The following is a 16,511-nucleotide window of genomic DNA, read 5'->3' on the forward strand; positions in this document are numbered from 1 at the left end:
TTATGGTATGTGAATTATGTCTTTCAATAAAATAATGTAGGAGAATCTTACAGAAATAAAGTGCGAATTATGTGAATAGAAAAATTATTAAGCAGTTCTCTTAGTCTTAGGACCTCATGATATCTCATTCCTGATTTTCTATAAATGTATGCTAGTACTCATCTCTGCTCAACTGCCTCCTTTACTTATGGTTTCTTTTTTCCTATTACTGTTCCCTAATTGTTTACGATCTGGTTCATTTACCACACGGTAACACCCATGAGAACAAAGACATTGTTTTACCTTACTATCTCTCATATCAGTATTCAGAACAGTGCTGGCACATAGTTGACAATAAATGTTTATTACAGAGAAAATTAAGTTCATTTGTTAATAAATCTCATAGTACTTTAACTGTTGTTTAATAAAAGAAGCATTTATAGGTGTGGGTCATTTGCAAATCAAGAAATGCCAATATTTAGAAATCTGCTAAATAGTGTCATAAAGTATTTTTAAATCTATCTTTCCAAGTTCTGTAATTAGAACATTTACTTTGGGTTTTTCTGAGGAAAAGGAACTTTTATAAGTTTGTAGACTTATATACCAACTTTCAAATACTAATACCATAAGAAAAATTTGAACCCAGCATATATATTTTAAAATTCTATGTATTGATAATTTCAGTTCACCAGTGAAGATGTAATGATACAATTTTAAATCATTCAGTGGCTCTAGAAAGTATTGGTTGTTTTATAATGGACACCTTTATAGACTTCTTTATTTGAATTGCAAGTTTATCATACCATAAAATCAGGAGTGGGGAACTTTCTTTCTGGCAAGGGCCACTTACCAAAATTATCAACTTAAAAATTAGCCTGCTATATTTGGTCACACATTTCATTAACTCACCCCTAATGCTTTGGCAGGGCCAGACCAGATGATTTCACAGCCTCTTAATGGCCCGGATGTTCCCCACCCCTGCCATCAACCCTCAGGAAATGATAGTCCCTTTGTTTAAAAAATTTCTTATGAAGTAGGTAAAAGTGGATTTGTAATAGTTAAAACAGAAAAGTAGAACCTGGGGCTGCCTCTCTTGATAATCATGAAGGTTTCATTATGGAACTTTCTGGCTTTCCATGTAAAACAGTTTTAAAACCACAGATAAGATAATCTATGATTCTATCTATTCTCTAATATATAATTCAATGACCTTACTTGTTTTGAGCAACTTATTAAGAACTCCTTAGAAATTGAAAGAGTTATGATAATATGTGTTCCATAACTCAGATCACTAGGACTTTGTATCATCTCATTTATTTTCTGTCACTAGATCATAGTACTTTTTAAATTATTTGTAATTGATATTTGGTAATGGGGTCCTCAGTTTTATTTCAGTGACTTCTTGATTCCCCATTAGTTATTTTTGTTTAATTTTTGTCTTTAATTTTTCTGTGTTAGAAAGGGCTGAGAACTCTGTGCATAGCATATAGACAATTGACATCTAAAGAATATGAAGTAATAGATAGACGCCTATTTGAAGCCAGGACTGCCTTGCAGCAACGGGAAGAAAAATTGGCAAATGCCTTCCAATTCATTGAGAAAGACCTAATATTACTTGGAGCTACAGCAGTAGAAGACAGGTAAGTATCAGATAAATAGGCAACATTATTTTTCTCATGCAAGAATTTTTTTAGCCAAGTGTTCCTAATTTATGACATAAGTTTTATTAACATCATATAATTAATATATTTAAAATCAAAATCTGCAGTTAAAGCCTTTTTGTCCCATCAGTGTGTATAATTTTCATCTATACATTTATCTGAAATAGTTGAAAAAAAAATACAGCTATGTATAATTTTGCTCATAGACTTAAATTTTTAGGATACTCTGCAGTATGTGCCATACAAAGACTTTAAGCACCTGCTTAATTCTCTGGCCTCACCTGCCACTACTGTGTCCTTCCACTTTATACTTATACTAGAAGCCTGGTGCATGAAAATTTATGCCTAGGAGGGGAGTTCCCTCAGCCCGGCCTGCCCCCTCTCAGTCTGGGAGCCCTCAGGGGCGGCAGGTGACTCGGTGATCAGGTGAAGGTGACACCCTCATCACACCTCTGCTGCTGCCACCGCTGGCAGTGTAATCCTCGGCTGGCCCTGGTTACCTGAGCCTTGGGCAGCCATGGGCGGCTAGGCAGCCACCATCCAAGGCTTGCTTGTGCCTCAGGCCAGCCCCGGTCAGCTGGGGGGGTTGAGGGGACTGGGTGCTGTGGGTGCTGCCATCTTTGAGGGCATGTCAGTAAATTAGAATATTATCTTCTTATTGGCTATGGGCACTGCCATTTTGTGAGTGTGTGATGGTCAGTTAGCATATTCTGTCTTTATTAGATAGGATAGTACCAAGCTCTGTAGTTTTCCTCTGAACAACAAATATAATTAACATTGTTCTATTTTATGGCTTTGTTCCTTGTCAAGGCTATGCCTTCTACCTGATCTTACTCCTCTTACCCATTTGTGAATACCTATTTATAGAGTATAGTTCAGGTATTGCCCCACTCCACTAAAACCTTTCCATACTTCTAACAGAATTTAGAAAGCTCTTTTTGTGAAGTCTCCATGTTTTGTAGATCTGTGTTGTCCTTGTGGCAATATATTACAATTATTTGTTTAACCACTTCGTTCTCTATTAGCCTGTGAATTTCTTGAGGTCCATTTATTCTTTGTCTTTGTTTCCAGCTCCACTGTCAATATGCTTTGCACAGTTCTTGAGTTAAATTGAAATCTGTGAATTAAATTGAATTCTACAAATTAATCCTGTTATATTTTTCTCTACTTCTGAGATCTATGTGTGTTTGCATTTAAAAAAAAACAGCCCTAGGTTTTCATTTACTTTTTAGTTGTCCTAATGAAACTTCTGAGACTCACCTGAGGTTATATAGTCCTTTATTGTCCACAGTCTAATTTTTGAACTGCTGATAGGAGAGATTTACTTAAAATAAGAGAAAAATCTTATAGTGAAATTTAAAGACTTTCTAATAAAATAGTTTATGTAGGCCATATACTTAATTGCTTCTATAAAAATCAACTTTGAAAGTATATTCTTAAAATATGAGTTTGTAATAAATGAGGCATGTGACCCATCGACTGAGAGTTTGACATGCTTGTAGATTTTATGTTACATAGATGGTCACTGATTTGGTTTTCTTGTCTCTTTCCTAATGGAGAAAAAGAAAATTCAGTTTTATCACTGAACTGAATGTTACTATAACATTCTTAGGTCAAGGAATCCAGAATTTATCTTACCTATAATCCATGATTTATATTTAAAATACAATCAGAAAAGTATTTTCTACTGCTAATTTTGTTTCATTTATTTTCAGACTACAAGATAAAGTTCGAGAAACTATTGAAGCATTGAGAATGGCTGGTATCAAAGTATGGGTACTTACTGGAGATAAACGTGAAACTGCTGTTAGTGTGAGTTTATCATGTGGACATTTTCACAGAACCATGAATATCCTTGAACTTATAAACCAGAAATCAGACAGCGAATGTGCTGAACAATTGAGGCAACTTGCCAGAAGGTAAGAATATAATTATCTGAGTCAGATAATTGAGGGGTAAGCAAACTATGGCCCACTGTCAGTTTTTAATGCCCATGAGCTCAAAATAATTCTTATATTATTTGATCGATAAAGAATCCAAAGAAGAATATTTCATGTCGTGAAAATTATATAAAATTCATATTTTGATGCCTGTAAATAAAATTTTATTGGGACACAATCACCTTTATTCATTTACATGTCATAAGTAAAGGCTTTTGCACTCTAGCAACAGAGCTGAGTAGTTACAACTGAGACCTTATGAAGCATTTTTATCATTTTTCATTGCTGCTTGATACACCTCAACAGCAACTCAATTTTAATCCAGTAGTGTCTTGAGTGCCACACATACTGCCATATGACATTTTACTTTCTATTTTCAATCCTCACCTGAGAATATATTTCCATTGGTTTTTAGAGATAGAGAAGCACCGTTGTGAGAGAAACTTGATTGGTTACTTCCCGTACAGTTTAACCTGCAACCTAGATATGTGCCCTGACCAGGAATCAAAACCTGCAACTTTTGGTGTACAGGACAATGCTCCAACCAACTGAGCCACCAGCCAGGGCTTACTGTATTTTAATTATCATTATTTACTCATCATCTCCAAACAAAAAAAATGGACTTTTATTTATTTGTTTGTTTAAATTTTATTTCATTGTCTCCTTTTTTCCCCATTGACCTTCCCCCGGCCTCACCTTTCCCCTGGGACGTGCCTTCACCCTTACCCCCAGTGTCCTGTGTCCATTGGTTATGCTTATATGCATGCATACAAGTCCTTTGGCTGATCTCTTACTGGTGCCCCCATCCCAAACAAAAAGATAGATACAGAGTCAGAGAAGCATTGGACAGACTGACAAATTACATTTGGAAAAAATGGACTTTTAATATCACACTTTTTAAAATATATATTTTTATTGATTTCAGAGAGGGAGGGAGAATAAGAGAGAGAAACATCAATGATGAGAGAATCATTGATCAGCTGCCTCCGCCATGACTCCTTCTGGGGATCGAGCCTGCAGCCCGGGCATGTGCCCTGGCCTGGAATCAAACCCGGGGCTCTTCAGTCTGCAGGCCAACCTGCTATTCACTGAGCCTAACTTGCTAGAGCTAATATCACACTTATAAAGCACAGTAAAGCCTTAACCAGTTTGGCTCAGTGGATAAAGCACAAAGAAGTGTTGATTATTTTATCAAATTAGATGCAGCGCAATGCTACTTTGAGTGCTGGCCTTCAACAATATATTTAAGTATCTCTGAATAATGAATACAATGCTTGCACCAGAATGTAAATCTGTATATTGCTTTTTTTACCAAGGAAATCTTTACAAAAGAGGACTGGAGAGAAACAGTGCAACCAAATAGTGTGATCAGTAATGTAGTTGATTTAGATACTGATGCAAGCTTATCTCTTCCTGGCAACAAATAGTTTGCCCAGTTGCCAGTAATCAGACCGTGAGTAGTACTCATATAGCATACTAGTGGCCCAGTGCATGAAATTCATGCATAGGGGTGGAGGTTCCTTTAGCCCAGTTTGCACCCTCTTCAATCGGAGACCCCTTGGGGGATGTCCAACCAGCAGTCAGACATCCCTCTCGCAATCTGGGATCTGGGACTGCTGGCTCCTAACCGTTCACCTACCTGCCTGCCTCATTGCCCCTAACTGCCTCTGCCTGTTGCCCCTAACCCTTCTGTCTGCCTGATCGTCCCTAACCTCTCTGCCTGCCTGCCTGATCACCCCAACTGCCCTCCCCTGCTGGCTTGATCTTGCCCCCAACTGCCTTCCCTTGCTTGTCTGGTTGCCCCCAACTGCCCTCTCCTGCTGGCCTGATCTCACCCCTAACAGCCCTCCCCTGCAGGCCTGATCTCACCCCAATAGCCCTCCCCTGCCAACCTGATTTTACCCCCAGTGGCCCTTCCCTTCTGGCCTGATCTTGCCCCCATCTGTCCTCCCCTGCAAGCCTGATCTCACCCCAACTGCCCTCTCCTGCTGGCCTGGTTTCCCCCAACTGCCCTCCCCTGCTGGCCTGATTGCACCTAACGGCCTCTGCACACACCACTATGGCTTTGTCTGGAAGGAAGTCAGACATTTGGAAGATGGCTTGTCGACCTGATCTAATTAGCATCTTACCCTTTTAGTATTATAGATTTTATAGGATATGATTGCTTAAATGGGGGGGTTGAGGGAGAAGTCTTTTTCATTAGGAGGAGATGCTCTTGGCACACAAAAATACATAATCCCTATATCTGGACTGATAGCCAGCCATATGCACTATACTGGCAAACCAGTCATTAAAAATTTGAACCACTTTCTTACACCTTACACCAAACAGCTGTTGCCCTTAAAACCCCTTCTCAGCCCCCAACTTAGGTTCTGCCTTCACAGTTCACCCAGATTTGGTTCTGATTGATCAGTTTTTTTGCCAGTGAGTGTCAAAAGCTCTGCCTTCTAGGTAGCCAATGGCTCCTTGCAGTTCACTCATATTTGGTTCTCATTGGTTGGTTTCAATGCCAGTCAGCGTCTCCAGGCCTATCAACGGGCCTGATCAGAGAGACGGGGCTGATCAGCAGCACCATTGGAGGCCTGAGAGAAAAAGAGGCACAGCTCCTGGCCAGGCCCAGAGCAAAAGAGAGAGGCAAGTGCTGATCAACACCTGCCACGGAGGCTATGGATCAGACCCTGCTTCTTTCTCCAGGTTTCTCGTCAGGCCTGATCTGCAGCCCCCTTGGCAGTCAGTGCTGGGTTGGGGCTCTGTCAGCGGCAGCCAGCACTGACTTCCCGTCAGTTGAGCCTTCGGTGGTTTTGGATATTACGGACCCTGGAATTTTATATATTAGGATATTAGGATGCCCACAAGGGAAGTGTTATCCATGTTTCACCATAATAATATCTCATGTTACAGTCCATTGGAGGAGTTAATATCAAGAATAGTTAGGATTCCTTCATTCCTTTATGATTTTTTTCTGAATGTTTTTATTCAATTTTTTAAAATTAGGATTTACTAAATATAACAAAGTTTTTATTTTAGTAAGACTTTATGCTCAATTTGGGAGAATATACTGAGATGATACGTTACAGTACACATTTAGAAAATACAGTTACTGTGTCTACATATCAGAACATTGTAAAATTGAATATCATCTTTTTAATTCATGATATCGGTCACTCTCAGTTCTACTTAATCTTAACTTCTAGGTAATATATTAGTTGTCCTCATTAAATTTGGTTTGTTCCCTGACATGTCAGTTTTGTGATAATAAAGTCTGTAGATGAATGGTCCATTTTTCAGTAAATCTTTTGTTTACTAAGCTAATGTAAATAATATGACTTCAAAGTATCTTACAGAGGACATAATTATTTTCTGTCTTAGAATTACAGACGATCATGTGATTCAGCATGGGCTGGTTGTGGATGGGACCAGTCTATCTCTTGCACTCAGGGAGCATGAAAAACTATTTATGGATGTTTGCAGAAATTGCTCAGCAGTATTATGCTGTCGTATGGCACCACTCCAGAAAGCTAAGGTATGTTTATGTTATAAAAAGTTAAATTAAAGATACATAGATCTAAAAGTATTTTTTAAGATTAATGACTGAATTAGGTCTATTTGGAGGTATGCAGTACGTATATGACTCTTAACTACGGGTCCGTCATTTCTCATGAATTTTAACCATGTATGTTATTAGACCTTTGGAATTTTCAGAGTCAATGTAGAAATTTCAGTTATGCATAATAAATAACCTAGAAAGTCTGTGATGGTTAGCAATTGTGATTTTTCCTGAGACACAAATTTGAGCTCTGACAACTAAAGTTTCACAATTTAGTTACTTACCTACTGAGGGAGCCTGTAAGACTTCAGTTCACATCCATTTTCAGAGGGTTCTGTTGATCTTTGCTTATTCTTGCATTCTTGTGAAATTTAAATTCTCTTTATTAAAAATGGCTATTAATAGAACTTCAGTAAGAAGTTGGAAAGCCAATTGTGATATTAAACTATATACAAAAAGATTTAAATTTCAGCTATGATTCTAAGTGAAAGCCTATACAAATATTTTTTTATAACTCCAAATTTGTAATTTGAGGTCTTAGACTGTATCCTTCACAAATAGTAGCCTTTGAAATGTACATCTAAACACTGGTTTGTTTCATATATAGATCTAATAAATTAGGCATTCAGTAGTTTTTGGCTTCACAGAACTTTCTTTTAATGCCTATATTATATAACGCATGACCCCTCAGTCTATGAAGACTAAAACTAACATCTAGATTCTTTATAACAGTATATTCAAGAATTTCAAAGAAACATTTTTTAAATTTCATTTAATTTAATTTTGATTGCTTTTTAAATATTTGAAAATAATTATTTTTCGCCTAACAAAGTTCAAATAGTTATTACTTTTTGCACCGTTATTAAGCTTTTTACAAAGTTAAACTGTATTTAAAGATCTTTGCTTCCGTAATAAATCCAAGATAATAACTGTGTGGTTTTGCTTTTTTTTTTTAAGTATTTTTTTTATTATTGATGGTATTATAGATATCTCTCAATCCCTCTCCACTTTACCCTCCTCCTCCCCGCCCCTACCCATTCCCCAGATCTTCACTACCATTATTGCCCATGTCCATGGGCTATGTATATAAGATAATACTGTTCTGCAGTGTCATTCTGAAAGACATTTCTAACATCCTAGTAGAAAAAGACACCCCTCAAAAAATCAATCATAGAGAATATTATTGTCTGATATAAAATTAATTTTTTCTACTTCCTTCAACAGAGTCATTTCTGATAAATGACTTTCTATAAATATAAGAAGTTGAAATTTTACCGTGATTAATTAGATGTATGTCTTTCAGGTAATCAGACTGATAAAAATCTCACCTGAGAAACCTATAACATTGGCTGTTGGTGATGGTGCTAATGATGTAAGCATGATACAAGAAGCACATGTTGGCATAGGTGATTGATTTTTTCTTTTTCCCTGAGCTTTTAACATTGGTACAGTTATTTGGGGATTTTGAATTTTTCTTTTGTAGCTTAAAAGATAGTATCAAATACTTGAATGAAAATTGAATGCAACATGGTAATATAGTATTTCCTTATCAATATTTAGAGTATTTTATTTCCAAATTTTCAAAGACATGAAGACCACATTAATGAATTTTTCTATTCCAATTCTCCTTCATAATAAATTAATTTTGTTTTTACATGCAATTTTATACTTTTTAAAGTACTTTGATATATTATTTTATCCCGTTTAAACTCTAAATTTGTAATTTACATAGATACTTTCCTGGTTTTAAATTCTCGTTTTAGAATGTTATTGTTATTTTTTGTCAATCTAAAGATTCTGCAGCTTATTTTAAAGACAACTTTAAAGACAGAAAATCATACCAAACAGTAATAAAATACAAAATTCCAAATAGCCTTCCTATTTAATAACTTTAATTCTAAATTTTTTGCCTAGCATTTTATAATTATTTTATTTAAATTATCAGTCATTTACTACTTAAACCATATTCTGACCTGTTTTCCTCAATAATTTTATTATACAAATACAGAAGTAAAGAGAAAAGTATGGGTTTCTCGTTAAAGGGTAAATTTTTAGTTTTAGAAAACAGTGTTACTGGTCCTATTTTGGAATAATTTCTGTAATATCCTGTGAGGAGTAGTTATTGGGTCTAATGCTTCTATTTTATTTCAAATAAACTCCTATTTCTTTAGGATAATTAAATCTTCATTTTGAAAGCTTAATTTTCTTTTCAGTTTGTATATTGTTTCCCATAATTCTCCCTAATAATTTGATACCTTCCTATATCATATATTAAAGCATAAAAAAGCTACAGTATTTATAACAGTTTGAGTCTAGTATGCTAATAGATCGACTGATGAATAGGGTAAATTTAAACAGATGTTTAAATAGATTCAGATAGATACTTACCTGGTAAAGCTATTTAAACATCAGTAGGGAAACAACTTACTTGATAAAAAGTACTGATAAAACTTGTTAAAGACCTTAAAAAGTAATAAAGGAAAAATTTAATGAATATTTGTGTATTTTGAGGTGTAAAAAGGTCTATCTATTAAATACAATACCAACATAAAGCAAGAAAAAGATCAATATGTGTGACAAAAGTAAATACTGTCCCAAAACAATTTTAAAGACAGAGTAGTAAAGAATATTTTCAAAATAGATGACAGTCTTAATATTCCTAATATGTGAATTCTTAACAAATTAAGAATAAGAAAAATACTATAGTAGAAATATGTGGAAGGATGTGAGCCATCAGTTGTCAGAAAAGGAGAAATCAAAAATGAATACTAAATGCATGAAAGAAGGATTCAATCTCTCTCAAACAAAAGAATTCAAGTTTATATTGCCTATCAGAGTGACAAAAATTATAAAGATTGATAAAATCTGGAATTGGTAAAGCTATACATTAATAAATGCTCTTATTAGTTGTTTGTAAGAGTCAAATTATAATTATTTGCCTGTTGACCTGGCAATTGTGCATCTGGAATTTCCTTTTTTTTTTTTTTAATTTCTTTATTGATTAAGGTATCACATATTTGTCCTCATCCCCCCATTCCCATACCAAACCCATCCCCATGCATGCTCCCACCCCCTTGTTGTCTGTGACCACTGGTTAGGCTTATATGCATGTATACAAGTCCTTTGGTTGACCTCTCCTCGTTACCCCCACCCTCCCCTACTTTTCCTCTGAGGTTTGAATGCTTCTCTGTCTCCGGGTGTGTTTTTGTTCATCAGTTTATGTTGTTCATTATTTCCCCTAGATGAGTGGGGTCATGTGATACTAGAAATCCTACCTAATAAAAGAGTAATATGCAAATTAACCATTACCCCGCTACACCCACATCCACCAGCCAATCAGAGCGAGTATGCAAATAAACCCAATCAAGATGGCTACAGAGAGCAGGAGGAAGGCTTGGGTTTCCCAGGCAACGGAAGAATTGAGGGCTTAGAATTCAATATTTCTGCCTGCCCTAGCCAGCCTAGGCTTCCACTCAAGGCTACAAAGTTTCAATTGTAGAAGGTAAACAAATCCAAACAGAAATGGCGGCAGCCATGGAGCAAGCAGAAGGCTTGGCTCTGCTCCAGACTACAAAGTTTCAATTGTAGAAGGTAAATAAATTCCAGATACCAGGGCCTCCACTAGGGTCGCCACGGGGCATGGCTGGCCTGAAAACCACCACAGGCCCCTCGCCCAGGCTGCCCCACCCCCCAAGGTAACCCCCATCCTGATCCAGGACACCCTTCAGGGCAAACCAGCTGGCCCCCACCCATGCACCAGGCCTCTATCCTATATAATAAAAGAGTAATATGAAGATTGACCATTTCTCTAACACACAAGATCAAGATAGCTGCGTCCATGTGGACACAAGATGGTCAGCATGGGAGGACAGTGGGGAGGCACCAGGCCTACAAGGAAGGGCAGTTGGAGGTGATCAACCCTGCAGGGGAGGGCAATTAGGGGTGATCAGGCCAGCAGAGGAGTGAAGTTGGGGGCAAACAGGCTGGCAGGAGAGCAGTTAGGCATCAATCAGGCTGACAGGGGAGTGGTTAGGGGGTGATCAGGCTGGCAGGCAGAAGCAGTTAGGGGCAGTCAGGAAGGTAGGCAGGTAAGCAGTTGGGAGCCAGCAGTCCTGGATTGGGAGAGGGATCCCAGTTTGAAGAGGATGTAGGCTGGTCTGAGGGACATCCCCCTGCCCCCATGCACGAATTTTGTGCACTGGGCCTCTAGTACAGTTGTAAGAACCCAAAATGAGACAAGCAATAATGGTTATGCTGAGAGGCAAATGAATCAGTCTATAGTGAGTTTCTTTCTGAAATTTCTTTTAAGAAAATATGTGAATATTGTTGTCAAAGACATTTGTTATAAACTGTGTCCATAATAATAAATTAAGAGACAAAAGTAGATTACAAAACAATCTCATTTTTATACACTTGTTTTTACATATAATAAATATATAGACATACAGAATATATGGAAGGAAAAATCCTGAAAGTATATATACCAAAAATAGTTTTCTTTTTCTAGATGCTATGAATAGAGTTGTCTTTACCTATAACACTTTCGAACATTTCTATCCTTTTATGACAAAAATTTAAATTTTTAATTTTGAAAAATAATTTTTCAAAGTTGCTTCCAGATTTAAAAAGTGAACTTGGCAATAACTCTTTTGAAAACAGAATATTATCATAACCTAAAAATATACTCATTTATCAGATAGAATTATGTACTGATTTCAGATGATAGTATACTTTAAAAGTGCATTTTGTTTGAGTTATGTGTGAAAAATTTAAAGAACTCAAACATGCTCATTTTTGGTAGGTTCAAATTATTCGGTTTGGATATTATTTATGTTCAGTGAAGTTAAAACTATTTTATAGCATCCTCTCCATTAGAAATCTATTAAATACTTTGAACTTATTAGTGTAACTTACGTTCTTACTAGATTTGGGACTTTCAACATTATTTTTATATTAATTATATTTTATATTACATTCTAGACCTTTGAAAATTGATGCTACCTGCCTAGTATATATTGTAGTTTTATATTAATTATATATTTGATTTAGAACAAATTTTTGGCAATCTACTCTCTGCTGTATCTTAGGATATAGGTATCCTAAGTCCAACTTCAGCTGCTATAATTAACACATTCATAGATATATCATGAAAATTGTACTTAACAGTTTTCAATGAATTTACCTTTTTGTCCCTTTTATTGCAGGAATCATGGGTAAAGAAGGAAGACAAGCTGCAAGAAACAGTGACTATGCAATAGCAAGATTTAAATTTCTCTCCAAGTTGCTCTTTGTTCATGGTCACTTTTATTATATTAGAATAGCTACCCTTGTACAGTATTTTTTTTATAAGGTGAGTTTCATGGAAATATTTTATGTTTTACTTACTTTTTTTTCTTTTTTTAAAATGTTTTTATTGATTTCTTATTTTTTTTTTAGAGAGAAAGGCAGGGTATGAGGGAGAGAGATAGAAACATCAATGATGAAAGAGAAACATCATATATTGGCTGCGTCCTACATGCCCCCTACTAGGGATTGCACCTCCAACCTGGCCTGTGCCCTGATCGGGAATAGAACCAGTGGCCTCTTGGTTCCTGGGTCGATGCTCAGCTGCGGAGCTACACTGGCTAGACTCATGGAAATATTTTAGAATCATTTATTGACAGTAAGTTGAAGCTTCAGTTTAAGGAATACTATCACCATACAAATTATTCTTAAAAATGGTTTCCATAACAGTTTTTCTTAAAAATCATTTCCATAAAATAACAGTTTATGGAATATAGTTAGATTATTAGTCATCAGTCTGATGTGTACTGACAGCAAATCAAGATTGCCTGGTGCCAAGGGTGCAGGTTATACAATTGACTGGAAAGGGATATGGAAAATTTTGCATGAGAGAAAAGTTAATCTAGTTTGATTGTGGTAGTGGTTACACTGGTGTATAAATTTGTCAAAACACATAAAAAATTTACAGTTAAAATTGATACATTTTATTTTATGCATATTTGAACTCAATTAATTTGATTTCTTTTATATTCTGTTTTGAACCAGTAGTAAGTTTTAATTTAACTTCAATATGATGGTTTCAAGCAGGCATTCTAAATCTTTTTGTGTCATGAATAACTGGTAATCAAGTGAGATGTATAGGGCTTTTAATACTTTAAGTGCCATGTAAATCACCGGTGACTAACACTGTACTTTCTAGAAAGGAAGACAAAACATGCTTGGCGCTTAACGTGTTAAATGCGTAAAATTAAATACCTAGGGTTACAAGAGAACCAATTATGTTGAAGTACTGTTCTGTCTCTTGACTCTTTTAAAGAAGGTAGGATTCGGTGGAACTCAAGTTAAGAGCCCCTGAGTAGCAAGACATTTAATACACCAAAATATCCTATGTTGCCTATATACCTGTAATTAAGTAATAGCTGCAAGCCAATGAAAGAACACAGGTAGATTGCATATCCTATATAAAAGAGGGAATATGCAAATTGACCATCACTCTGCTACAAAGATGGCAGTGTCATCAGCAGAAGCTGGGTTTCCATAACACAAGATGGTTGTACCCACAGCGGAGGCCGAGTTCCCATAATGAGACTTAACGTGCAATAAGCAAGGACCTGAGGCTGTGTCTCTCCCCCCCCGCCCCCCACCTCCAGGGGGCTTGACAGGAGACCTAAGGCTGTGCCCCCCTCCCGGCACCAGGCCAGGGGACCTGAGGCTGTGGTGCACCCCAGACTCTGACAAGAGGAAGATTTTCATATACATTTTACTAATTTTCTTTCATCTCTGATACTTCTATTATAGAGAAAGGGCTAATAGCAATATTAAAATATTTCTTCTAATCCCTTTTAATGTGCACAAATTTTGTGCAGCAGGCCACTAGTTTATCTATATATAAAAGCCTAAGTGACCATTCTACCATCTGACCGGTAGCTATGAGGCGCACTGACTACCTGGGGGCAGACGCTCAACACAGGAGCTGCCAAGCTATGGTGACTTGGCAGCTACGGTCTTTGGGTGATGGTACCTGGAACTAGAGAGGAGGGAGCCCGATTTCAGGATATGTCACCTGAGAACCACCTTCCTGCAGTGTGGAACCCCTCAGGAGATGTTTTTGCCCAATCCTTGCAGGCCAAGCCAAGGGACTCCACCCGTGCATGAATCTTCTAGTTGTTAATAATGATGGTGGCAGTTTTTCTTTCTAGCTTATAGTTCTGCTGTGACATAAGTATATTGAAATCAGATGTTTGACAGTTCCATTTATTCTGTTTTAAATATTTTAAAGCTACTATACCCTAAAGTTGAAATAAAACTTACTTGTGCTGTATGTGAAAATATTGAATAATAATTGGAAGGTATAAATTCAGAATTACGGTATTGCTTGGCAATGATACAAGTTGAGAGCCTTTTATTCTGACATTTGCAGTTCTGTGTAGAATACTTTCAGACATTTTTTAATAAAATGGGAATCCTGTTTTCCCATTTTGTATGGACAAGTTCTTATAGGCAGATCTGTTTTCCATATCAACTGAGACTGTGTTTCTAGACTCATTATTCATTTTAAAAAAATTTTCTTTGAACCTAAATATTTTAATTATTTCTATTTAATCTTGTTTTTCAGAATGTGTGCTTTATCACACCCCAATTTTTATATCAGTTCTACTGTTTGTTTTCTCAACAAGTAAGTAAATAGAAGCTTTTGTTTTTATACGTTCAGAATAAATTATGTGTATTCAGTGTTTGATAAATCCTTGGAGGAAATTTTTCCTAATCCTACTGATAATTAGATAAAACATCTTCTAATTAGTGTATGTAATATTTCTGTAAAATCCATATCAAGCCAGGACAGAAAATTGTTGGGGGTATTACCTTTTTTTTTTTTAACATAAATTTTTTTTACATTTGGAAGGAACCTTACTTACCTAGTGATCGAGTTCAGGGATGACATACAGGTTTAATCTTAGAAGCTTACTAAATAATTGGCAGGAGCACTATATTGAAACGGGTTCTCAAGCTATAGGCTCAGAAGGAAAACCCTTTTCTTAATTAGCAGTAGCTGTACACATGTCACATATTTCCCATTTCTGATCTACTCTGTCTTACTTTATAAAAAAGGAAATTAAAATACACAGAGATTCAGTAACTTGCCCAAGTTCTCATAGCTAAGTTAATAACTATACCATATTTGGATCTACTGCTTCTGACTAATTAAGCACCCTCTTCACAAACTGCACTATACATCTTTAATTGATCAAGACATTTGTTTTAAGTTTATTGAAACAATAAGAGCTTAATTACTTTAGGTTTTTCATGATTTTGTTCTACCATTACTGTTTTCTCCAGTTTACAATCTGTAACTTAAAATTCTAAATATCTGCTTAGACATTGATTGCCAATAATGTTTGTTTACTTGAAAGAAGTAAAGAATGCTATAAGAGCATATGACAAGGAGAACAAATCTCTTGATTAAGTTTCAGGGAGTTAACAGTATATTTAAAGGTAAAATATTAATAACAATAAAAACAATATGTGAACCATAGACAAAGTGCTAACCAAATTAGTAACAATAGTAGCACATAGGACTGTTTAGAAGAGAAAACTATCATAAATGTGTAAAGTTTCATGAATCATGGCTTAAAGGAAGTGTAGGACTTAGAGGCAAAGACAAAACAGTGAAAGCAAAACTAAATGTGTAACATATCAAAGAGATAGTAAGAAACCTAGAAGCATGTAGGAGAATTATGTAAAATTATATCACAGTGACCAAATTGTGGAGAAGCTTGAAATGTAGATCCAAATCATTGTATTTCCAGAATTATTTGGCATAACAAAATATTCCAATTTCTACAAGAAATATAAATCTATGAACATTATATGTGAATGCTTAGACAGAAACAAATTAGGATTATTAAAATTGATTTTTGTATAAATTGAAAAAACTACATAGTTTTGTTTATTTTGATACGCTTCTTTGTTTTTAATATGCATAAGTATAATACATATTTCAGAATCTCAAAATTTCTATCAATTTCTCTTTCTAGACATTGTATGACAGCGTGTACCTGACTTTATACAATATTTGTTTTACTTCCCTACCTATTCTGATATATAGTCTACTGGAACAGCATATAGACCCTCATGTATTACAGAACAAGCCCACCCTCTATCGGTAAGTATTTTCCAGTATTAAATGTCCATAACATTTCTGATTACAAGTTACCAATTTTTAAAAATAAGTAAATATTTGGTGTTTAATACTTTACTAAGGAAAGTACTTTAGTTGTTGTATAGTTTATAATTGTTGAACACATAATTATTCCAATGTTTTTAGGAATGAACACTTTTACCCTGGTAATGCATCAGGCAGCAGTTGTATAATTTACATTT

General features: G+C 35.7%; 1 protein-coding gene across 10 annotated transcripts in view; it reads left to right on the top strand.

Annotated features, from left to right (window-relative positions):
* Positions 1–16,511, top strand: part of ATP11B (ATPase phospholipid transporting 11B (putative)) — a 110,690-nt gene that overhangs the window by 62,165 nt on the left and 32,014 nt on the right. For 7 of the 10 annotated variants that reach the window (XM_045583720.1, XM_036448584.2, XM_036448582.2 and 4 more), the window contains 7 exons: positions 1,438–1,619; positions 3,356–3,559; positions 6,950–7,103; positions 8,431–8,533; positions 12,332–12,477; positions 14,746–14,805; positions 16,166–16,293. In XM_045583720.1, the coding sequence (XP_045439676.1) occupies positions 1,438–1,619; positions 3,356–3,559; positions 6,950–7,103; positions 8,431–8,533; positions 12,332–12,477; positions 14,746–14,805; positions 16,166–16,293 (977 nt within the window). The remainder of the gene's footprint in view (positions 1–1,437; positions 1,620–3,355; positions 3,560–6,949; positions 7,104–8,430; positions 8,534–12,331; positions 12,478–14,745; positions 14,806–16,165; positions 16,294–16,511) is intronic. The other 3 variants (XM_036448589.2, XM_036448586.2, XM_045583721.1) reach the window with 3 other exon arrangements.

Source organism: Pipistrellus kuhlii, unplaced genomic scaffold (assembly GCF_014108245.1).
Source record: "Pipistrellus kuhlii isolate mPipKuh1 unplaced genomic scaffold, mPipKuh1.p scaffold_m20_p_2, whole genome shotgun sequence".
Taxonomy (NCBI): Eukaryota; Metazoa; Chordata; class Mammalia; order Chiroptera; family Vespertilionidae; genus Pipistrellus; species Pipistrellus kuhlii.